This window comes from Bombus terrestris, chromosome 1, assembly GCF_910591885.1.
Source record: "Bombus terrestris chromosome 1, iyBomTerr1.2, whole genome shotgun sequence".
Lineage (NCBI taxonomy): Eukaryota > Metazoa > Arthropoda > Insecta > Hymenoptera > Apidae > Bombus > Bombus terrestris.
This window is the reverse complement of record NC_063269.1, coordinates 9,583,145-9,609,817: the sequence shown is the minus strand read 5'-3', so window position 1 is coordinate 9,609,817 and position 26,673 is coordinate 9,583,145. Positions and strand designations below refer to the sequence as shown.

At 34.0% G+C, this 26,673-nt stretch overlaps 2 protein-coding genes across 4 annotated transcripts in view; one reads left to right on the top strand and one right to left on the bottom strand.

The window, feature by feature from the left end:
* LOC100650949 (RNA/RNP complex-1-interacting phosphatase) overlaps positions 1–26,673 on the top strand; it is a 49,521-nt gene that overhangs the window by 10,236 nt on the left and 12,612 nt on the right. Inside the window, exons 3-6 of the mRNA XM_048404844.1 lie at positions 8,388–8,419; positions 9,741–9,828; positions 12,105–12,184; positions 23,767–23,810. Coding sequence (XP_048260801.1) covers positions 8,388–8,419; positions 9,741–9,828; positions 12,105–12,184; positions 23,767–23,810 — 244 coding nt within the window. The remainder of the gene's footprint in view (positions 1–8,387; positions 8,420–9,740; positions 9,829–12,104; positions 12,185–23,766; positions 23,811–26,673) is intronic.
* On the bottom strand, positions 15,143–18,944 carry LOC110119209. Of its 3 annotated transcripts, XM_020862674.2 has the most exons (5): positions 18,235–18,944; positions 17,193–17,410; positions 16,698–16,766; positions 16,404–16,588; positions 15,143–16,069 (listed from the first exon to the last, which is right to left on the bottom strand). In XM_020862674.2, exons 1-5 carry the CDS (start codon positions 18,294–18,296, stop codon positions 16,064–16,066), a joined length of 540 nt encoding a protein of 179 aa, XP_020718333.1. In that variant the 5' UTR covers positions 18,297–18,944; the 3' UTR covers positions 15,143–16,063. The 3 variants fall into 3 exon arrangements, with proteins under 3 accessions (XP_020718333.1, XP_048260819.1, XP_048260808.1); XM_048404862.1 differs by lacking the exon at positions 15,143–16,069 and having other exon boundaries at positions 16,274–16,588; XM_048404851.1 differs by lacking the exon at positions 15,143–16,069 and having other exon boundaries at positions 16,322–16,766.

The window sequence follows — 26,673 nt, the reverse complement described above, 5'->3', positions numbered from 1 at the left end:
GGATATATAGGATCTTTGTCCTTTTAACGTCGAAGTCTTACCATTCCACCTAGAACCATTCCGGGATGTACCGAGTAACATTCATTTAAACAATACTATGTGCTTGTGTTCAATCGTTAAGGGAACATAATGACATCGGCTATACGTGTACTGGGGACTCCCTTTAATACAAACGCATCGAATAATGGCTTACAGACGTCCCGTAAGGAATTTCTCATAAACCGACGACGATCGTTGAGAGGCAATAGTGTTACTTTTCTTTTATCTCTTGACTCTCTCTCTCCTCGTCCACCTCCATCAGATTCGCGTTTCTTATATCCGACATTACTATATCCGCTGGAATGCAGCATCCGTTTGAATTGTAGCTACAATACGCGTATAGAGAGGAATGAGTTCGACGAAAGAGGGGGAAGACAGAGAGAATGGGGAAGAAAAGAACATTTCTGAATTCGGTAGTTTGGATGTCTCCGATGCACTAGGGTCTGGAAGACGCGGCAGTGGCTTTATGCTTCTGGTACATAAATTTCTTCTGAATGGCGCGCGTATGAGCCAGCGCCCACCGTTCTGTTCTACCTGCCTCTCCTTCCATCCCCACAGACATTTTCCCTTTTTTCCCTTCTTTGTCCTTCTTCGCGGTATCCTTTCGTTTTCGTCTGACTTCCTCCTCTTCCTCTATATCTTCGGTTAACCCTGGTTTTTCCTCTTTCTTCCCATTTTTCATCTGAGAGTTTTGAGGCTTTTACGGATCGAGTTATCACGGTCAACAATGTCATACTTAGCACTGTTGTAGATGTCTTCGTTGCGTTCAACACTGTTCGAGACTTCTAACTATAAGTCGTGTCCAGGAGGAAGAAGTTTGGAACTTTCTCCTCTTGGACGCAACTTGCGTCTCGAAACCTCAAACGGTTTTGGACACAGCAACGTTATCTACAACAGCGTTAAGTGTAACATCTTTCATCAGATGCCGCAGCGGCACGCGAAGAAATTGTCAAATTTATAATCTGTTGGCTGTTTTCCTCCACGTTATTTCTTCACCGTCGTCCCCTGATTTGTTCGCGACAAGGGAAACGGAGGTAAACGGTGCATCGTAAATCTGTGCGTTATATCGAGAAAATTGGCGTTTAGGTACATACGATCGCGTACAAACGATCGAATGGATAACGTTGGGAAGTAATTTCGTTGATCGAGTACATGCGTGCTCGCCGGCTGTTTCGTCCACAAAAATGAACTTCTTGGCAATGCGGTCGGATAGAATGCGGCACCGATGGGGATGACAAAAGTGGGCGTATATTTGGGGGTGATTGGTGCGGTGCCACGAGCGCGTACGCCGCCACTTAAAAGATCCAAAGGAACTCCTTGCACAACCTGCAAAGAAAGGCTGACGAGGCGGAGTCGTTCAGCCAGGAAACAAACATTTGTTTAAACGATCCCGACAAGTCACGGTCGTAAATACCTGCGAGTCGTTAATCTTATTTTTGGTCGTGCCGGCTTGTTCGTTAATGTATAATGTATTCTCACCCCTGTAGCTAAAACAATCAACTGGACGGACCCAGGAATCGCCGGTGAAAGGTACGCCAGGGAAATAACGCCTGTGAGTGTAATACGGATTAGGTGTATAGATTATAGGTTACCGAATTCATCTTCTTGTCGGCGAAATTGATTCTTCGGTCAGTTTTTTGGCTGAAATTTATGACTGTCAGCTGGATGTCCGTTAGGTGCTTGGCCATAATAGATTCCTTTTTCGTAATGTCGTGATTTATTTGTCGAATGGAATTTTAAACCTTCGAACGTTGATTTAACGAGGTATGAATTACGATTATGTGGATTAAGATTGATTATTTTATAATTTCCAGTTAATAAACGAACCAAAGCGTTCTTTGTTCGGATACATACGTTTCACTCCAATACGTTTCAAAGTTGTTCTACACGCGTCCACTAGTTTAGCATAATCGATTTGTTAAAGAAAAGAGGAATAAATACCGAACGTCTGGACATTTCATTCGGGATAATTTTAAATGGTTGTTCTATTCGTTTATAGAACAATGTGAAACGAGTTAAAAGAATTATTTGCCTGTTTCCAAGCATAAGTCATTATTCCAAGTAGGAATTCCAAAAAAAGTGGTAGCCTCCCAGCAGCATTTAGGTTTGTCGGTCGGTTGCCATTTGTCGTATAGGAGGAAAGACCACCGGAGACAACGAGAAACAAATTCGAGGAACAAATTCGTAAGACAGCAGACGTGAAGGATCGCGAACCTCGGCTCGTTCGTCTGGAGCGAAGAGAAGAGCGGCGGGACCCCCCGAAGCGTGCGGACCGCCCCGAAAATATTTTTAATTTTATTACTGCCTGTAATATGGAAATTCTGTGGTCGCGGTTATCAGGTGTGAATTGAATTATAGCGATTGCCGACGTGGTTCTATTATTTATGTCCAACCAGAAACACGTTCTCAGCCGTTGAGCTGCGAGCTTTCACGATGCCTGGTGATAGGAAACACACGGTGTCTAATGGCAGTCTATAAAGTTTCGTGCCGAGCCGATACTAATTTGTTATCTATGTACATACTACACGTAGAATGGCGAAGGTATACTGCCATATCAGGACGTACAAGGTCTGTAATTAATTCCTAAACGCTTGTACTATCTTTTTTACGATCGAATAAAAATGTCCTTGTCGATGGAAAGCTGATAAAAACTATGGAGCCCAGCGTAACCATGATATACTAAATTTTATAGAAAATGACAGGGTCCTTTCTATTCTCTTAAAGAGAATTCCTTCTTCTTGGGAAAGTCCAATAGGACAGTTATTTTCATACTTAACGATTTCTCTAGACAGACTGCACAGTGTGCTTTAATTGTCAGTTTATCTGCTACGCGGATCTGTTGAAAGGAGCGGAGAAAAGATCGGAGAACAATATAGAGGGAAGTTTTAAAGGACTCCCACAGCTACCGGTACCAATATTGCTTGGACAATCGATCGCCACTACTGACACGATGGGAGGATTTGGAAGAATCATGGAATTTTTTGTTTCTCCCATCTTGCCGACAGAGAGCTATTTTTCATGTGGTTTTCACAGGTATCACATGGTTTCTAAACTTAGGTATAAATAATGTGACAGCGGCGAATTTAAGGAGTTGTCACATTTCGAAATGTTGATATTGCATTGAAGCAAAATTTTAATAATAAAGTACAAATATTTTATTTAGTATTGAAAATGAAAAATTAATTTTTTCTATGAATATTTTTGTTCATATGCTCACTTGGCGCAGTAGATTTCAACAAGTAGTTATTAATCGATAACTGTCAATGTATTTTTTCCACGGAATTCCACGTGCATAAATGAACGCCGAATTCTGTGATAATAATTAAGCACGCAACACAGGTGGTGAATCAATTTTCGACGGACCTTCGGAAAGTCGTTTCATTTTCGAAAAACTATACCTATTGCCTGCAAATGATAGAAAAGATTAATGGATTTAGATTTCGTTTCTTATTCGATTTCGATGGATCTTTTTGATCTATGCTAAACTGAATAACACCATGTTTATGCTTTCATTTTATTAGAATTTCCGGCTACGATGAATTATTTATGATTGGCGTAGAAATTTTATCGATACTATTGTAAATTCTTCTAATTTATGGGTATTTTAAAGGAAATTCAAAATTATTCACGCGGGATTAATACCAATTTAAAATGATATAATTGATATGACAGTAGTTCGTACGAATTAAAAATTCTTCCGTTGTTGGGAATTCGCTTGTTCGACCGCAAGAATTTAAATGTCATAAGGCAAAGCACGAGTGTCGTGTGTTTCGTTCGGTGAACATCGAAGATAATATAATCGGTGGAAATGATTCAAGAATTTGATTGCGGGTGCTGCTCCCGACACGTTCCTTTGTTGTACATGTCTTTCTAGTTAGGATGACCCATTTTAAATCGCTTCGAATCGTTTGCCAAACGAGGAAGTAAGTGGATACAGATAGCGTCGCGTATATATCAGTTGGCGGCAGCCATATAGTAGTCTATATGGCGTTTCTGTACGATTCTATATAAGAAAGTATAACCGTTGGCCGCGCTCGTGCAACGAAATGTTCTTCCCGCGAGTTGTCCTTTCTGTCTTCTCTCTATGTACTTTCCTTCGTCTCTCGAGCTTGCTCCTTGTCCATAAGAGAATTTAACAGAAATCGTCTGAACCGTTTTGTGCACCGGAGGTCGTTTGGTTCAGCCGGTGCAATGTTCGCCGATCAGAATACTTTTACAACATTCGAACGATCGTTGTTGATGCGCTTAGTCGTGAATCATGTTCCGCGGGAGTTACGCGTGTACGATAATATGAATCTGGTTGGCTCGATTGTAAGTTGTTTATAGACTTCTTTAAATAGATTATACATTTTTTAAAACTATTCATTAACGCTAGAACAACCGGTTTTTCATATGTAGCTAAATGTTCTGCATATATAGATATTAATTAAAATAAATAAATCTATATGATTATGCGTCTGTTTAAACAAAATTTGATATTAAGTTTGATAAGAATACCTGTATGTTTTCGATAATTATTGCGTGAAAATAAAATTTAAAATTAGTCATTTTGACGGATTTGATAGTTCTATTGTTAAAGTATAATTCGATAGAACTGTAATTTATGCGTTATAGTATATTTGCAAATTAATTCTATAGTGTTATTTGCGTAATGCTATTAATAATTTTATATATTATTTATAATTTATTACAGACTAACAATTTTAGATAACATTGTCAGAAAAAGGTGCGCAAATAGAATATAATATTTTGCAAAAATTCAATAGCCTAGTATATTTCCATCTATTGTGGCTTCCAGGGAAAAATATATAAAATTCGCATGACAATTAACGTGTTAATGGGTTAAGTGTAGTAACAAATGAATAAATTGATCAGGCGCGAATGCAGCAAAGAGCTTTTGCAAAAAGGAGACGCCGGCGTGCGACGTAGGCGTCTCCCAACGGTAGATATTGGTAGTATTTATTGGGAATATTTATGAGGGGTGCGCTTTCATGCTTTCGAGCCGAGTGGGCCGTAATACTTCGAAGGTCCTCGCCCCGTCATCCAAAACCGACGCGACGGCGTAATTTCAGCGGAACTGCCGTGAGAAATTTCACGAAAAGAATCGCGAAAGGCGTCCACGGATTTCACCGTGAAGATATTTACGTCACAGTACCTCGCTTTTTCTCTTTCGTGTGTGTATTAAAAATATAGGTGTGTGCGAGTCATTATTTCCTAGAATATATTTTTCATCGACTACCTAATAGATAGTGAGAAATCTAAAAATGTCTAATAAATACATAAATGAATAATAACTGTATGAAATTTTCTAAAAGGATTTTAATAATCCCATGAAGTTAATTAATTGGATTTAGCTAAAAGTTACTTCAAATTTTTTATTAAATTTAATCCTTTTAGTTCTAGTTAAAATGAACGAGTATAAAGGATATATCTATCTTTATATTGCTCATATATATTTTCTGAAAATAAAATGGACAATGATGAACATCCTATATTTACATTTCTCATATTGCGAAATCATATAGATAGTCATAATATCATATAGATTAATTAACTGTGATATATGTTTATACTTATTGCAATATTGAACACATCATTTTTTAATGTCTTTCCAAATAAAAATATATCTCTCTACCTTTTAAGGTATATATATCCTACCGATGTCATCGTATTTACATCTATCGATTATTCTCGTTACGAAACAGATAAAGCTTACATAATGTAAAAACGTGTACCATTACTTTTTACATTGAAGCTTTATTTCTACAATGTTCAAAGCTACCATTCGTTCATTTTCCTCTGAAAACACTTACATGTACCTGGTTATATAAAGCTCTTTACTCGTAATTATAGCTACCGTTAAATCCTGATAATTATTACAACAGAGTAGAACAAGCGATGTATCGACATGACACGATATTTTGCGATTGTAGCTAAAGCAAAAAGAAGTTAGTAGAACGAATAGGAAAATACCGGTGGTGGGAAGATGCACTCACGAAAAGGCTGCTCTTGCATGAGTTCGTGCGGACCGCCACGAAGGCTTACAATAGAGGCGCAGCTCGCCGGTCGATAATCCTGATTTAGTCGCGGTCGTATATTAGACTAAGGATCGTGAAATTGAATGGTGGAATCAGCAGAGAGACCGATCCTGCTTTCAACCAGAGGAAGCTGTACTATACTGTGCGAAAAATAAACTACCCCTGACGTGGCCAGGGTTAGTAAATTTTACAGGTGGGCAGCATCCCACAGCTTCAATTTCTCCTTCTTTGCGGCTTCTTGCTCGCTTCTTCTCTTTCGCGTTTCTATATGTTCTCAACCTTTTTACTGTTTTACTCTTGAAATTCATGTTCGTTCGGTATTTTCATCATAGCATATGAATTATTTTCATTTAAAATAATTTTCAATTAGTAAACATTAGATTCGACAACTATAATGTTGCCGATATCTGTTGGTACAAGCCGAAAACAGATGAACCTACGTGAAAAAATGAGTCAAGAATATAGAGAAACATTTTTTCATGTGACGCTTCGTCTTCGAGAAAACCGAGTTTGAGAATTTATCAAGTATACTAAAACTTGGCTAATTACGAACTAGGTATGCGTAAACGATCAACAGGAGATTATTCTAATATAATACATGTGAAAATAAGTGAATGATGCAAAATGCAATTTTCCCATCTCAGGCACAATTTTGAAGAAGATAAAGTTCGAACGTGTTCAGTTAAGAAACTGATACACGCACATAATAAATTTTCAATTTTAATTTTCTCGGAAAGAAAGTAACTTACGACAAAATTCTGTTCTACGGTATTGACTTATTTTCAAATGTAGTATTACCTCCTACCGAATATCTGCTCTTGTTCAGTCTAGGATAAGTCAAGTTCAAGAATACTTGGCAAATTGTCAAACTGGATTTTCACGCACGGTCATACAGAAAAATTGTATTGTATATTTTTCACTTCTTTTTTAATGTAGATTCATCACCTTTCGGCTTGTACTATCAGCACGGTAACACCTTGTATATGACTTCTTAATAAATGTAATACGTATTAATTGTTTTAGAATTTTTTTTTGTATCTTCTAAGCACAATTGTCTCGATTACATATTGATATTTATTTATTTTAAGATCCTAGAATCTTTATATATCTCTATGTAAAGTTCGAACGAGGTAATAATTCTTAAACGTTTTAGTAATTTCCTAAAATCATTCATGAAATATTTCTCACTTCCTGTGGGTATCTTAATGCTTATAGCTTAGGATGTACGTATTTTTATATATATATGACGCTTGTCAATCTGAGAAGTATGAACGGAATACTTGCACTTCCATAAGTTAGATGCGGTGCAACTATAACAGCGCTACCAAAGTCCCACACTTAGTCAACAATGGATTATTATGCTTGGATACGAAAGTTTCACCACAAGCCCGTTATTAATGCGACCGATACTCATTCCGTACTCATCCGTAGATACGATCTCTCCGCCCAGTCAATCGGATCGCGGACTCTAAACCCGTAATTATCATTAGCCCACCCATAGCGAGTGCGATGCTACAAGCGGACGAAACAAAGTTTCAATTTACGTGTTCATAGCTGTACGCTATCCAAACTATGTGAAATAGATGCGAAACGTGTGTTTATTCTTTCCGCCCCTTCACTTTTCGATCAAGTTTTTCCATTTTTTTATGTAGCTGATTTCACTCGAATCTGTCATGTGCTTCGTTTTATATCGTTTACTCCTTATCAGATTCGCGTTTCACTATTAATAAATTTAATTAGTTAATAATAAATTGGTAAATTTAATTAACAAAACTTGAGATCATACAACTTGACAGTGAATGATCTAGATAACGTAGAAAGTGAATTTGGAGATAATTATGGTTTTATTTCATTATATCATACTGCCTATATTTATAATATATTTGTAAAATAAGGTAGAATAGTGCAATAACAGATTTAGAACAATATTTTTGAATATTGTACGATCATTATTTGAAAAGTTATGTATATTTCTATTATGATTGTCACTATCATCGTCTATCTTTATTTAACAATAGACGGCAGCCAATCGATCATTCGAAAATTAAATGAAATTCACGTTTTTGTGCACGTCATTAATTAGTTAGAAGATGACTGGTATTTTATCTTATCTTCGCTGTAGATACGGGTCAATGTAATGTTGTAACTCTCATAAATGATGCAGCTACCCGAATATGCTTTTCAACGTCTCTTTTAAAGTACTTCGCGCGTGAAGATACAACTCACATGCCAATATCCGGGGTTATTAATTATTCCCTATACACTTTCATTAGATAATTCATTAGATTTGTTTTCTTCTTTTTGTTTTAGGCACTGTGCAACAAGCTAAAGCCGCAAGAACGGTAAGTTGATTAGTATGGTAATTCGTCATTCGATTAGTTTATATTTATTATATATTTAGCATATTTTCACACTATACTTTAATATTCTCTTAAATTTTTCATGTAATAAGTACTTCGTACGTACATGATAAGTTTTTGCATTCATATTTTAGCAAATATGTATTAAATGAGTAATGTTATTCCTTGAGAGAGAGATTTGAGAGAGAGAGAGAGAGAGAATTGAGAGATTTTTAAAATTGTTAAATCTCGTTACAATTCGAGTGAGCTCTTAAAATATTTTCTGTAATTGTACATAAAACATTTTTGAGAAATTCGAATTACTTTCTTTATTTTTCTTTCTTTATTATTCTTTATTATTATTACATTATTATTCCTTATTATTCGAATACTTTCATAAGCCAGTGTACATCATTCGATTATTAACATTTGCTAAGATTAAAATTACATTGGATAAAGATGAATTTATATACTTTATCAAGTTCCTTCTGTTCAAGATATAAATCTGTCGAAACGCGTAAGGTGTTCGTTAATGGCTCTTAAATCGATTAGTCTTCTAATAAATTTCGATTTTTTAATAACTTTCAAACACGGACCAGGACGGTTGTTTATTTATGAGAAATATTTATTCGAGACAAGCGGGCCCGTGCTATCATTCCTGGTACAAGCTTTTGGAGAATTTGATATATTGAAAGGGATGGTGAAACTATTTGGGCCGACACCCCCGTTTAATACCGGCCCTTTAGCTCGGGACCAGATTCTTTGTTCCCCTAATATATCATCGCGTTGTCCAGATCGCGCCCTTGAAAAAGATTCTCTCGTAACACAGGCCATCGTGACAGTCGGCGGATTTTTTGTGTTCTCCCCCTTTCCACTGCGGGATGAAGTTGTCTGTCTGTCTACAATACGAATAGGGAGAGCATTCTTTAAGAGTAATTCTTCAGACAGTGGATGCATGTTATGCGTATAACGTATATATTATACATGCATTATCTATATAAAATATGCATGTAAAATAGATATAAGATTTATATGTTTTATATAAAACGCACAAAAATACACCATTGACAGTGGGTATTAGAACGTTTCCTGATATTTAGTACAAATTAGATATTTTTCATTGTTTTTGTTTTCTTATGAATGCGTTGTTTCAGTCATATCGTATGTGTTTTATAATATGTTCCGAATAAATATTGTATTACTATTTAATGGACGATGTAAATTTTTGTAGAGATTTTTTTTATTTGTAATGATCGCAGTAATCAGTAAGTGAAATTGCAATGTTTAATGTTTATAATTTGGTTGCATATATTTATTGTTACAGATTTACAACGTCGATACTGCTCAAAGCATTTCCACGGCTCAAGTACATCATCGACTTGACAAATACGAATCGTTACTATGATAAAAAGGCAAGCTAAAATATTTGCAATATATAAAATTATATGTACAAAACAAGAATCAAAATTATCGATTATTGTCATGCGTTTGTAATCACTGTTAAATATCGGTTTAACGTTAACCCTGTTGTTCTCTTCATTTCTTCATGTTTGTATCTCTTCAGATATTTCTTTGGGATACTAAAACCAATGATGTTTAAATAGATAATCAAGATTCAAAACTAAGTTAAAATATTTAAAAAGCTATATATGTTTTAAGAATATCATCTAAGATGATAAGAGCAGTATTAAATTTCATATAATGAAATAGTGTAGTATCGTGGACGAAAGGCCTAAGAAATATCGGGCGAACTATAAAAGATGTCGCGAGGAAGCTGAAGTGCCGACAGGACCAACAATATATCGTCAGTTCTTCGATCGGATAGTTTTGTGGAAAAGATCTGCGTGACACTGGCCACGAGCGGTTGCAGAACACGTGCGTGGTGGGGCTAAGCAAAAGACAAAGGGATGCTAAGGGACAAAGATGGATTAATAGTCAGTGTCAGTGGAGAAGCCAGAGATTGTGAATCGAGAAGTCAGAGAATGCGGATTGCGTTGTCGAGAGAGTGTGGTCCACGTGAGAGAGAGCGTTGGATCTGTGGTGACGAGTGTTGCAAATTAACTATCTAGTTGCCTAAATTATAGTACGTTATTGTATATAGTTCACGTTAAATAACCATCGTTTTCTGTTTAATCCATTATAATCAACATTTGTTTATCTATTTAATGATAATCCATTTATTGTAAATAAATTAATTGTAGTAAAGATCCTACAATAGAATTTGTCATAATAATGATATAAAAGATGTTAAATCATGTCCATTGATTTGAATATTTTTATCTCTCCGTAATTGAAACCGAAAAATGTTCGTCTTTTTTTTTCTTCGCAAGCGATCCCTAGCTGCGTTCCTTGATCGAGCAGATATTCGAGAACGTGGCTCCTTTACACGGTTCTCCTCTTATCTTTGTTTATCTGTCATCTCTCTTTTTTCCTTTGGCTCGTTCGTTCGCACGCCTTCGCCTCCCTTTTTTCGCTTTACCCCTTGTTCCTTTCACGAAAGCCTAACGTTACGTCTGTGTCAGACCGAGCTTTATTTGGTATTTAAAATTAGTCGAGTGCGTCCAACTAATTTGTACGAAGGATCAAGGGACGACGAGGGCTAATGAACTTATTATTAGATTTTTGGAATAACTGACTGTCGACATCTCGATCGCTGAACTTCCATGTCCACATAGTGAGAGTGTATGTGTTTTTTTTTTTAGGTCAGACCTGTCACAACCTAAGACCAATCAATTATATTAATAAGTTCTGGAGTCGAGACTTTTCTCGGTTGTTCCGTGTTTCTTTTTCCTTCCTTTTTCTCTTCATGGACAGTCATTTGCTATGCGAAGAGGTCTGGAATCTATGATAGAAAATGCTTTAGAAATACTACAACGCTTTTGAGCATCAATGGTGCCGCGAGGTATCGGTAATTAACACGAATACCTTTTGCTGTCTCCCGCGTCTAATTAGAGCATATTATACCTAATGATATACTTAGTGGAACCCTTAATTTTTGGCCTGTGAATGGTGTAGTTTGGAGGAAAGAGGTCCATTCACTAGAAAGATTAAATTAGTATCAAGCATGAGTATTCGTAAAGATGCTATTAACTTTTTTTAATATCTAATTTAAGCAATTTCATTCTCATTCTGAAAGCACTAAAATTTACAAATTATTATATTGATATTATAATTTGTTATTATTGTAATTTTTCTTATATTTTAAATATTTATCGAATACGTACAAGAAGTGGTGAATACATAGTATTAAAATTGCTACAACCTGTAGGTATATACATTGATAAATATCAATGTAGAAGAATAAAGAAGATGGTGCCTTTATGGTACATTTATTTTAGTTTTAATTTTTGATTTTATGAGATCATGGTATGAAGGAGAAATGAACGGAGAGTGCATGTCATCGTTGTCAGTGTCATGTTCACCGATCAGTCAGATATAATTGGTTTAATATAACCAGCCGGACTTCTTTGACAGTGATTATCATTCTCTTATGGTTTCTTAAAATAATTATACGTATTTGTTACTAAGAGGAATATTATTGGATAAAATTATCCTAATATAATTTTAGTAATTAATTCTTTTTTGAAAGCGAGATCAAACAATCGTTATGTACTTCTAACGTAATTTTTATGTAATTCAATTTGTGACTAACGATTATTTGTTTATTTTTGGTATTATTTTGTTACAGGAATTTACAAATTTTGGTGTTAGATATGAAAAAATTATGGTTTATGGCCGGGAAATTCCTTCCGTGGATTTGGTGAACAGGTAAGTGCAGTAGAAGTCGACTTTCTTTTTTAAACAAACGCACATGTATTGCAGTTATAATACATTGAAATATAAATTATATAAGTGTTTCTTCAATTTTGGAAAGAAAATTTACTACTAAAAGGTATACTAACTATATCTATTACTAGTTTTACCAGTTATAGAATAATGAACTATTTCATGGGTGCGTTTATTTCTTCGTATACAGTGAAAGTGATATTACGAAACTATTTCTATTAAATAGGAGCTTGCCTATAGAATAGTAATAGATACATTTTTTAAACAATCTATCTAGTTTAATGCCACGTGCATTTCGTATTTACTATACTTCCAAGTATCAGAGCGATAATTGTCGATCAATCGACGCTTGTTTCGTATTATACAGATAACGGTATGGTAGGAAAAATTATATATCATCTCGTTCAAAAAACCTGAATCCTTTTCTCTTTTTTTCTTCTGCTCCTGAATATGCGCAGCAAGAAAAGTGCGCAAAAATTACGATTGTTGTTTCGTCAATAATTTCGGTTTACTAATTTAGGTTGTAAAGTACTCACTATATAGCGAGTCGTATTACAGCGTCCAGGAAACCTTAACTTGTTGAACCTGAAGTAATGAATTTAATGCAGTGAATAAATTTAAGAATGGATTTAAGGGTGAATTTAATAGAGTAAATTATGATGCCTAATTTTGTTGTGCCGTGATTATTAAATGTCGTAACAATTTAAATTTCAACTTTGCGAGATCTGTTTTTTCTTTTTTTTTTAAATGGAATTTTAGCTGTATATTTTAAAAACTTTAATTTCTATAATTATCACATATATACGTAAAAACTTCCGAAGTGAACGTGGGACTATTACAGACGTATGTAACATTACAAGCTACTGACACGATTTCGTCTCCGAATTCTCTCGCAGTAGGTCAGAGAACGACCTCGGAAACTGTGGAGTTTCTCGGCTCCCTTCGATCGTTTGTTTGAACCGCACAAAGCCTCCGACTCGATTTGTATAATTCGAGGATAAAATGGTGATTCACATCGTCCGTTAATAGCCAAGAAGAATGTGAACAACCAACGATTCTCACCGTGGTCGTATCCCGGACAAGCATAGTTTTTTGTTGATTTTTTAAATCGAGATCTGACGGCTCTGTGCCTTGGATATAGCACGATGTGTAATTAAATGCATCCTTGATGTACCAAAATATAGACATACGTTTTAATCAGTCGGTATAAATTATTTATTGCTAGTCCGTTACTCTCTAGAAATATGCAAAATTTTTTAGGCAGATACAAAGTTTTTACATTCTATTATACCGATCAGTTCGAGTAAATGTTAAACTTAAAATTTATTATATCACGTATATATTAGCGCAACTTAATTTAAAGTTTTACAAGTTAGTGTAACGAGATATACCTAACAAAGATCAAGTTACGTTATATTCATTATCATGTCGACAATATGTGCACTCAGGTTCCTTAAATACGTTTGAATCGTGTTCCGTGAGGATTCGAGGCAAGTCGACTACGATGTACGCGCCGTGCGACAATGCATGTGGGTGTTGACGCTTCAGCAACGACGTCTTTATTTGTCCAGACATCGAACATAGGTTTCCACGTGTTCCCTGCCTTGTATTGTAAGACAATGCTCATATATTCCACGGATACAGAGAAATACACTGACGATGTTCAAAGAGTACGTGAAGACATAGGGAAAGGAATCGGATTTTCGATACAACCGTGTACTTGTCTTTTATCAACAGTTTTGGTTAACAAATATATTAATTTTAAATAAACAGTTACCTTTAAAACGATACTTATTGCATTTAAAGAAGTTATCTTTAAAAAGATTTCTATTGTGATTTCCATTCAAACGTTGCTTTAAACTTGTCCGTTTCTTGTTCAGTAAGTTATACACAAATAAATTATAAATTATAATTAGGAATCGTTGCTAGCTGTGAATCTTAATGTAATTGGCATTTTATAATTCAAGTTCTTATCCTAATAAAATGATTTTATCATGAACAACATAGATGAGTCATCTAAAATTGTTTAGTTTGACCAGAACGATCGAAAACCGAATAATTAATAGCGTACTGACTTTTTAAATTGCCTTCCGGGTAACACCAAAGAGGAATGTGATTTATCATGTTTTTTCTCTTTAGTCTTTGTATGAAATTACATAAACAAACTACAATGCAGTTGGTATTTTTTTTTCGTTTCTTAAATTAGCGCTTATAGCACGTGTAACGCTAACAAGTATCGTACTTGGGAAACGAGAAGCAAAGGCAAGGAAGATAGATAGTGGCGAATTTACGTAATGAAGCGATCCATCCGGGTGGTCCCAAGCGTGAGACGCATTTCTCGTCATCTTGGCAATGCTCCCAAGATGGAGAAAACAAAGAGAGACGATGGGAATTTTCGAGGACGACTCACAACAACGTTTGCTGGGTCCATGGGTCGAATTAACGGCACCGGAAGTATGAAGCAACACGCACACGTACTCATATTATGCATACGAGAGAACGTAAAGCATCTTTTACCACCCACAATCGCTTCCCAAAACGTTTCTCTTTCATCTTTGTGCCAACACTGTCACAGAATCTCGTTTCTCGTATGGTGGACATGATACGTATCAAAATATTTGAGATGGGTTTATTCGACCCATATCCAACCACGAATTCCTTCAAGAAAGTGTTGCGTTTCTTTCAATCTCGACGCTGTCCGATCGCCTCAATTTACATATTACAACATTTATACGCGTAAAAGTAAAATTTCATTTTTTGATGTGATCATTCTACTTCGATTTCCATACGTTAAATATGATTGTTGCATATGAAATGTGTGAAGTCTTTCGAAATATTTATCGATGCATTGCTTCGATTCGGAAAATTTTCGTATACGTTCAAAAATGGAACAGCAAATGAAGTATAGGAAAATAAATAAAAGTATAAAGTAATGCCTATATTAAATATGGACATTTTTGGGTGAGATTGTAACTTCTTTTTCACTTTATGTTTATACAAACTTGTATATTCATATATTCACGACATTTGCTCACATTTGCTCGAGATACATGTTTTACAAATATACAGAAGATACCTATTTTTATAAATTTATAACACGTTGTAATATACAAGGTATTTTGTTTGTGTTACCTTCCTTCGTGTTGCTATTATTCCCCACATGAATAAAATCGTGTAGAGAAAACGTAGGTGTACCTACGTCGTACGACGAACACTGTGATGAATAATTTCGACTTTCAAGGCCACTTTTCTATCTATAAATCTGCAATTAACATTTACAATCTGACCTATCATCGCTTGACATATAACCTACAACGCAAAGATCCAAGTTGAAGATTAAATAGAATTTTGGATATAGTGGCAAATTTTGCTTTCTTTTGAAAATACATAATCCTGAAAACTGGGTGAAGTAATAGAAACGACACGTGTTTGCTCGTATAAGCGGACAATTGTGGTCCTAATTGAAAAACAGTTAAGCGTATTTGCAGAGTACTTCTATAATCATACCATGTCGAGAAAACGGTCATACAAATATTAGTGAATCATTCACTTATCTACGACCACGAGATCCATGCATTAAACATGTTCAAACATAGAGAATTTCTCTTTATACTCTGCTACCAAATTCATCTTTCCATATCTTTTGTACAAGCAATTCGAAATGTTTAGCACGATATGTACAATATCTTCGTAAGACGAAGAAATAGTTTTATTTTCAAATATAAAAATCCTCTTCGAGATTGATCTTATGGATTACAATTTGTCTAGAGAAAGCAGACCACGTTTTTTTCTAAATGTAATAATTGTACTTTGTATGAATTACAATTTAGTTTCGTCGATTAGTCTTTCATTTTGTTGTCTTCAAATCTGAAAATTAGTATCGAAAGCGTTAGATGTTTCGTACGAACATCTAATTATCAGCTTAAAATGGATGTTCCAGATTTTTCCAGCCAGATTTTGTTAAGATCAGAGTTACCCTACAGAAAAGTTACTATTTGTATGAAAACGAAAAATATTATCTTCCTTCTTATGTATTCCCATTTTTAATAAATCTTCCAACAATCTGTATTTATGTAACACTTTTGTCCTTTAGTAAGTAATTATTGAGTAATTAGTGAGTAATTTATACTCATAGAATATACTGACGAACCGTGGCTGGAAGTACCTGCAATACCCTATATGTGCATATTATGATGTTTACTCTTAAGCATTTTCCACAAGGTGTCATTTTAGTTATTCTGGGTAGATATTGTCTTTCTGGTGGTAATGGTCTGGTACGAAGTCGATAAGATGTTTGTGCTAGTTTCTCTGTACGAGTTTGGGGAGTTGGAAGAGTTTGAAGAGTAGACGAAGGAGCACATCGAAACATGCCGCGTAAAATTCGTTCTAGATGCAGAAATTAATGTCAAAATCCGGTTACTCCTCATAATTTCGAGATAATGAAACACGCGTTTTACAAATATACACGGATAATTAAATAATGAAAATAACTTACGGGAAGAGCCTGTACTATCGTCTGTGTCCAGGCTATCGAATGTGATGTCTGCTGCTGCTATAGTATCGTCTGTGGACAGTGATTTTGATTTAAAAAAATTATTTGATATAATAATTAAGCTTGTGAAACTATCATATTACCGTATCTTTATGATTATATGTAATAGTTTTTTAAATGGTTAAACTTTCACGATATTTATTGGATGACGTATTTATGGTTCTTTGAGATTCGACCGTGTTTTTGATAGTACGTCGCTCTTTGTTCCACCGTTTCAGTGAACATTCCAGTTTGCTTCCTCGAAGCAGACATGACACTCTTGTAGAGTTTTCAGAAAGAAAGACCTGAAGTTTCCGACCTGCTCTGAAGAAGTGAACAACTCGTACTATCAAAAACATGATCGAAACTCGCAGAATCACAAGTACATTACATCATCATAATGCCATTATTATAAGTATGAAATGTATAAGTATGGTTTTACATTATTGGTTGACATACAATTCAAACGACGAGATGCTACAGCTACTCCCTGTCTTAGATCGCGGCGTTGGCTGAGTACTCTAAGTGGCGCAGCTGGCGTACGGAATTCTCGTCGGGTTGATACAGGAGTTCTTGGGGTTACTGGGGTTGCACAGGCAGGCGAGCAATATTCGTCATAAGAGTCTTCAACGATTTGATCTACTGGTGTGTGCCATGATGCTTCTTGCGAGCTTAGTCTTCAAATACCATATAAATGATGTTATAAATATTTATTTTATTTCATTATTTATTATCATCCTTGCCTTTTCACTTGGGATGTCTTCCGGTTGACATAATATCTACATTTACATTCTAAACTCTTATCTTGCTAATTAACTCAAAACATTTTATTATTATAGTTGTTTATATTATTTAAACGATATTTTCGTGTACGACTGACACCTGACAGCACATACCATTTATTTTAGTTTCATAATTACTAATAAATCTTAAATTGTAATTACGTATTTAAAACTATTTAAGAATGGAATAATTTAGTATCTGTCTGTTTATCAAACATGTGAAGTTTAACGTGTAGGTAATGTTTAACATAACCAAAGATGATGAGGTTAATTCGATATTAAAATTGTAAATATATGGACATACGTGACGTTTCATTTTTTCAAAAATAAATTATACTATATTTACATTCCGTAAGCGCTAAAAGTGAATAGCTAAAATTAACGTATCCTTCTAGCAGTTTTTAATCTCGTAATTAAAAAAGTTGCTAGGTTAATAGATCAAAAAAGTTATATTATATTATGCTTGCTCCTATATCATTAATCTTCTCTTTCTTATCTTTCTTATAAATTTTTAGTTGGAAGAAACGTGTGGCGAAAGATGTGTTCCTTATATGAAGCTTTATTTATGATAATCGTGAGTGATTCATGAAACATGCGACTGACAAATTTAATCATTTGATAATTTTGTTTATCTATGTTTATGTTCATGTTTACGCTGAATACATTAATATTTATGTTCTTATGTTCGTTTTATGGGTAATTAAAAATAGGTTACTCACTCTGGTTCGTACGAAAGACTGACAAAATCATCGGTGCATTCTTGTTTGTTACAAGAACACATAGCGTAGTAAAATATGAATTAGATCATAAATATAAGACATGTAATTTTGAATTTGTGGCCAAAGTTAATTATTTTGTATAGGATAATTTAAAAAATCACATTTTGACAAGTGTAATGTTACTTTCAACTATCATATTTTTTTTACCAGCCGCCTGGTTCGATTGCTCATTCGTAAGTCTAAGGATTATCTTATTCCCGCTATTGGTCATGATGCATTTAGTGTTTAATAATTAATACTTGATACATACTCTTACACTTTAAATTGCGAATATAATAATGTTTTACTATTTGAAATCGTTAAATAACGATTAACTTTTATATCAAGAGATTTATCTTGTTTTTATACAGCAAGTCTTTTTCAATCAAGTTAAACAGTAATTTTAGTAAGCATTTTTTATATTCGAATGATCTTTAATTTAAGCGCCTAATCGCAATTCTAGTTTCATTTTACACATGTATCTGCTATACATAACGTATATGTAGCGCGATATACGCGTGTACAAGACCACACAGCGTGCGATATTCAAATGAACTTCGCTTCTGCTGTACTATCATGCTGCCGTAAACGTCATTCCGCAGTTTCACGAGCATCTCCTTATTTCGATTGAACTGTGTAACACGTAGAATCATTGAAGTTTTTATGATTTCATGCAGACCAAATATTGCGATTTGGTGGCCAGCAGCAGCTCCCTTTTGATGTTCCTGGTATTCGAGTTAAGGCTTCTTTACATGAACGAGGGAAAAGATCCATTGTAACGTGTCAAATTTTGCAGTATGCAAGGAATAAAACCAAACGTGCAAAATCAAAAGTTGATAATAGAAGATATTTTTTATCATATGTATTATATATACGTACATTTAGTTTTTAACAAAATTAGATGCAAAATGTCTTTATGCATATGTAATTCAAGACATTTTTTATCCAGTATGGCTAATAATAATAATAATTAAACGTAGCTACAATATACGTTATACAGTCATAGTCGTGGTGTGATAAACATATCGTAACACGTGTCATACGTGCATAAATTAATACACAAAGCTTGCAAAGTCTTCGATATTTTCCTGTGAAAAATTTATTAAAGCTGAGAAATAATTTTTAATGTACGACGATCTACGAATATAACGTACTTATTATATTTATCTTCTAATAAAATCTAATATATTATCATATCTACATATCGCTCATCTGCATAATAAACTTTACAACGAATTAATGAACTATCATTTCACAATATCGTCATATTACGTGTAAAGAAATTTAAGTTTAAATATGAAATGATATTCATTAAAAAAGTTTAATGGGTATACAAGGAAAGAAATTATTCCATTTTATATGTCAATAAATACCTTCCATTTAAATGTTAATAAAGTACCAGATACTTTTTTATATTGCCAGTTGAGAAGAATAATATTACTGTCGGATGATAGATATTATAAAAGTATTATAATGGTCATCCATTCTATATAGTAAAATTCCGGTGAGATCGACTTTTCGGTAAAGATGAAAAGAATTGAAAGAACAACGTTAACGATGACAAGAACAGCGGCAATGATGATCGGAACGCGTTGATGATGCCCGGTTTCGATAGCTGGTTCTTTCAATGGGGAAATTCCAAGCGAACAGGGTGCGAAGCGCCTTGTCCGCAGACACCTCCACGTCCACGTCGAATCTGTAATTCAAATTCGAAGTCAAATTAATTTAACGCTCGTCATTTTTCACATACCGCCGGCGCCACGGTGCGCGGATCTCCGGCAGCCATTTTTCGATATTTCATTCTCAGGGGGTACTATCTCTTTCCTGATAGATGTGTCTTCTCGAGGTTCGGCTATCTCGACGCGGAAGAACGTGTAGCGCCTACTTGAAATATTATGGGACATAAATTTAAATCTAAAAATTGTTTTAACCAATCGAACAATTAGGATTTTTCATCCAAATATCGTTTCGAGCACACTAGAAATTTGAGTTTTTAATCTAAAAATTATAATATCTGAAAGAGAGAGAGAGAGAGAGAGAGAGGGAGGGATAGAGAAGAAACAAGTCAATATTATGTAGGATATTGCAAAATGCAATTAGATCTTTCTAGTATCGTATAATTTAATTGATAATTAGTTTATGTAAAAAGAAGCTATATTGCATGTATATTTCACGCTAATTGCCGCTATTTACCACATGTGCTCGTTAAGGAACTACGATTCGTAGAAATAAACAGGCTTTTTATTCAGTTATTCCGTTAACGCGTGCGTTAAAGAACTTGTGGAATTCGTATATTGAAATAATAATCTGAATTTATCTGTTTACACGAGTGAATTATATTTAACGTCTTTTATCGTCTGAGTTAGTTTCTATCAGCATACTGAAATACTTCGTGAATTAACTTGCATACGATACATTAATGCAAGAATCTACTTTCATGTTACGTCAAAACATTTGTAAAGTTGTCGTATCATTCATCGACCGTAAGTATGCGTTTACAAATTTTTAGAAGTAGCCATCCTATTGTTACACAGTTATAACACGATGACGCATTGTCAGCATATAACAATTAAGGACGTTGTAAAACTTTGATGCTTAAAAATTATTCTTTGTGCATTTGTTAGTAACGTTTTTAGTAACAAACATATATTTTACTAATATTTTTCTTATTATAATGTATTGTATAATATATTAAGAATACTTTTAGTAACATATAGTGTTTATAGTGTTTTTATATATTTATAAATGTTTAATATATTTTAATAATGTATTCTTTAAATTAATTTTAATGCATGTTTTTTTAATAAGTTATGTCGTATACGATCATCCATCAGTTCAGTTTGAAAAATTCTCGTCTACTAGCAGGTAACCATTAGATCTGAGGATACGTAATAAGTTACGCGCGTATCCCTATTCTTATAACGTATCGATACTGAACGACGATGGAAAGCAGTCGCTAAGTCGGTGAATGAGTTACCATTTGTAATCGTGTTAGTCTAATCGGTGTTATAGGAAGTCCACGTTAAAGGTAAAAGGGACCAGAGGCACTAAAACGGTCCTATTAAGCCTCTATAGAGAAGCACTATTGGGCCACCCTATTCTCACACAATGACGAGTAATAACTTTTCGTGGAACCAACCTCATCGTAGATATATTTAGGAGGAGAAATCGAAACGATTTCATGCTTATCAGAACAGTTTTCGTTTCTTTTGTTGGTGAATTTATTAATAAAGATACACTAAATCGATACAAAATAAAACTACTTCTGCTAAAGGTTAATCGAACAAAGTCTCCTTCCAAAGCATTATTCTTCAACCCACAGAAAACTAGACAGCGGAATAAAGCGTAAAAAACACACGAACGTAACATTATTGCGTAATAACATATTTGTAGATTCGAAGATCGAAGAATTTGAAGATCTGAAAACTTCGAAATTTGAGCGTGAATTGTTGCGTTAACGTCAGCAACGCTGACCCTTAATGCTTCACGAGAATTTCTATTTGTAACGAAAAGAAATTCAACAGTTATCTTTATTTATATAAAACGTGCATATAAAATTAAGCAGCTGCGTAGATGCTTCATACGGATAATTTTAATAGCGACTACTTCCACCATAAACGTCGTTTCGTGCGATTTATCCAGCAATATTACGAATTACTTGAACGAGCTGGCCAATTTAAGATACCATTTAATCGAAGATGCAAGGATTTCAGCGTAAACGTCGTAACTGAAATGCAAGCGTGCGTAATAGCGAGATGAGAAATTAAAGTCGTATTAATATCAGGCTGGAGGGAGCAGAAGCAAAAGTCGAGATATCTCCGAGCGCGTTCGGAATGTTTCTGGAATCTCGACGGAATGTATAAGGGGAATGAACACCTTGCGATAATTTATCGAGTAGCCGAAGTAGGCTTAATCCGTTAATAAGACCTCCCTTTCCCGTTCTCTCCTTTTTTAACCGGACAGACAAAAAAGGGATGGCGACGCACGACTCCGCCCAATGAATTATTACAAGCGGTATCCTATCTTCGAATCTGCAAAGTTTCAGAGATCTTTTTCTCATCCTCCTTTCGTATCTTTCCTCTCTAGTATTTCCTTTGCTGTGCGTTATAAGAAAGAGCCGTTCAATGAATTTACAGAAATCGTATAATGACAGAGGAAAAATGTATTATTTTGCATTCGTTATTAATTTTAAGCATAAATTAGTCTACGATTAACGAATTGAATTAAATCGGTGATAGCTTAAACGAAGGAGAAAGAAAACATATTATAAACTCCCTTATATTTTAACGATTAAATGAAATTGTTTAATAATCAATAAGTGTTTTGTTATATCTCATGTATTATCAAGAAAGATGAAAATTTATTTTATTGGTTATAAATTAAATTTTCAATTTGACGATATCGACGTATGCTTCAAAGAACACAATATAATATGATAATATTTTGATCATACAAACCGTAATCAATTTTTCCATTTGTTAATGTTTTCCTGACACGTGGATTCCCATTCTTAGTGTATTCGTTGCAATTCAAGGTGTGTAACATTCACGTTCTTAAGCTTCATTACCATATTCGTTCGTTTGCTACGGAGTCCCTGCATGCCTATTACGCAGTTATTACACTGTCACTTCTCCAGACCGGTTACCATATTTGAATATTGATTTAGCTGATTATTTTTTCATCGACACCATGGAAATTCGATCGCTATTTGTAGTTATTTTGAAAAATTATCAGTAACGCGAAAGTATAGGGAAGGACGCCGCTCGCTTTGCGCTCCTCCTCGTGTTCTTATTACACACTCTATGCATGAGGAACATCCACAAACTTTTATGAAATTTCTCCCATCATGCTACGTTACAATTTACGATAAGTAGATTAATCAAAATTGCAGGGATGACGATTCATGTCGTTTTCATGTCATTATAACATTAATTTATGTTACAATATAAATTGTTGAAATACAGTTATCGTAAGTATAAACTCCATTTTTATACTTATTTGAAATAATCAATATAGTCATAATTTGTTGTTACAACTTATTACCTAATAAGTACAAAGTATAAAAATTATAAGAACACATATAGTATAGATACTATATAGTATCTACACTAATTTATAATAATTTACGTTCTTTCAAGTAACTTTCATTAATATATATAAATCGACGCAATGCAACTTACGTTCAAAAACAACTTATTGGTCACAAACTGCAATATAATGAGATAATAATTGCAGCTATAGTGTAACAATAATCGTAAGAAAAATTCTTTGCAAGTCAAACACGTATCTAGAATTTTCTAAGTTTTGTAATAATTTCTCAAGAATAATCGTAAAAGAAATGTTAAAATATGATGAAAATTGATAAAATTCTTTGGAAGAAAAAATTACATTACATTTTTTCATTTCATTCCCGTAATCAAAATTTTATGAAATTCGGAATACGCGTCTTCTTGATTTTCCAAAGGTAAATATATGTGTTCTTTTTCCTTTCAGATTCCTTAAAACGATGGATGATTTTATGTCAGCTTGTGGTGAAGGTGAGTCTGCATTACATCATACTGGCTCTGTATATTCTACTTGTAATATCATCAATCTTGTCTACTATTATTCTAATATGCTACATTCCAAATATCTTCCCTCAACTCTTTATTCGAAAAATGCTTCCATTTTCTTAACTACAAAGGATTGAAATATTTCCTTCTGAACAATGTCAAATAAATTTTCATTTTAGAAAATTTTCGAGGAAATATCGACAACAAATTAAATTACTAAAATTCTTAAATTACATTTCTTTATTGGAAATTGTTTGTCGTTTGATTGATTTTTTATTATGAAAGAAGGAATATAATGCAAAATGGTTCTAATTATTAATCGGATTAAATTTAGATTTTAAATTAAACTTGTAATTATGCATTATACAATACTGAAAATACACACTCACGCTCTATAACAATGTAACTATCTGATGTTAATTATCGATGATGACAATAAGATAAAAGTAGTTACAAAATACGTATGTCTGGACAAGAGAGTTGCATGGCTTTTATAATATTACGTATTGCGATGTGAAAGTAATGTATGCATCGATTTAAAACGTAGCAATTTATATAACGCAATCTAGACTCAGTGATTTATAGAAATAATTTACGTACGTTACATATTATCTCAACAAATAGTTTATGGAAGAAACTAAGAATCTGAGTAAATCATCGTGTTCTTATATTGGTAAAGGTTAAGTCCATGAAAATGAACCTGAAACATTCGTACGGTTATTTTAACTGTAAAATGCAGTTTGGCTTCTGCGGCTGGGAAAAAAGAAACGATTTCCAGGAAAAATGAGAATGACGACGGTGATCACGCTACGAATCTGGACAGAGTTTCTGAAGCAGTGGATCGCCCACGCACAGCCACATATACCAGGGCGTTGTTAATTATCTGCCGCCGTTTATCAACCGGTAGAGCAGAAACTTTCCTTTGGCATTTCTCCTTCCTCTTTCTTTCATTCGCTTCTCATCCTCCTCGGACCTTTCCGTTCTCTTTTTTCCTTTCTATTCCATCTCTGTTTTTCTTCTTCCAAACCTTCTCGATCTGATATTTATATACACGAGACAGACAAGATCAATGAACAATGTGACAGAATTGTGACAATTTTACATGGATAATATTATACTGTTAAATATATTATGATAGTTTTATAGTGTGTGAATAACAGTATAAAATTTGAATTCTATTTTATATTAGATAATAGTATAAAAAACATAAAAGTAATAAAAAATATTCTAGAAGATCTCGATTTTTGAAAGAAATCAGTGAAAGAATAAAGAATATCTTTAAATTATATAAGTAGATCATGGAATAAATCTATAAGTTACATTATAAGAAAGATTAAAACTTGTGTGGTACTTATAGAATTATACACAATATAAAATAGAAACATCAAGTAACATATTTTTTTTCATGTTATTTTGTCTTTTCTTCGTGTAATATTCGAAAAAAGATGTACATGTTAATAATGAATACTGTTTATAGTGCTTAAAATGTTCGTGGAAAGGTTACAAATCGAAGAAGCGAAACTCGGAAGAGAGCTGACTGAAAAACGTGTCGAAACACATTCCAAAGCGAAGACGCCGCTGCATCGACCATCCATTGACCGTCACTTAGCATTTATCAATACCTTCCATCCAACGCCCATTATCCTATTGACACGCCACAGTGTAAAAGAAGAAACTCTTAATTGCAATTTCGATATATTTCCTCATTATTACGGGCTTCTGAAACGTTCATTTGTATCTTTTCCCGCAATTTATTTTAATGTAATTTTCAATGTACAGTTAATTACCCTAACATAAATATAAATACTCTCATTTTTACATTCAGATTGATAATAATAATCGCGGATATTTTCTTTTATAACGCGGTAACATTGTATGTTAGATCTGCATTAGAAGCGTTGAAAATAATTTATATTAAAAGGCTGTAACACGTAATAGAACTTTTTATTAATATCTATACAAGAAGATTAATATCGAAAAAGAATCAGTAAATATGTAAGTAATTTCCACTGGCAATCGAGTGATATCATAAATAATTTATAACTTATGTACCCCAATTTTCAAAGTTTATCATGTATGTTTAGATAACATTTTGTATTATTGTAATGTATTGTCATAACTTATTAACGTCGATGTGATATATATAACTGTTTACACACCTACTATAAGGTGTATTTATAAACAATACATATCTAAATTGCATGATGATGTTATTAATATTAGACATTAATCAAGATCAAGGTTTATCGTTGCTATATTAGGAAACGTTAGGCAGTGCTATATTAGGAGATTAAATATAAAATGTAAATTACGTCTTCAAAGCTAGTGCAAAATATCGTATTAACTGTAAGATGAATTTACTATCAGAAAGCCAGAATTTTAACCAATCAATGAATAATCACAGAGGACAATATGTAGATTTCTTGCATTCTACCTATATGAATTGTGGATTTAGATCTCGTAGGGATTTCAATTCTTCGCAGCACTGTTTCTTGCACTGTTACGTAAACAACTCCATCTAGTGGATTTTATTTCTATCCGGTGTAATTCGAGCCAGTTTAACGTAAGACGTAACATAGCATCAGTGATTTATATTCGACCACGTGTTTCTGGATTCCTACATTTTCTCGCAAGTTTATTTTGCCTGCCCATACACCGGTAACTACTATTTATCATTTCAATGAACTTTCGCGATTGTATAATTAAAGGTGTCGCGTGAACAGTAGCCTATATAATATCTAGGCTGTTAGCGATACTGGCGCGGTTGTACGTGCCGTGAGAGTACGTTATTATAATTTCTCTGGCAGCGGCATTTCACGAAGGTACGCAAGGTGAGAGATAAGTAAGC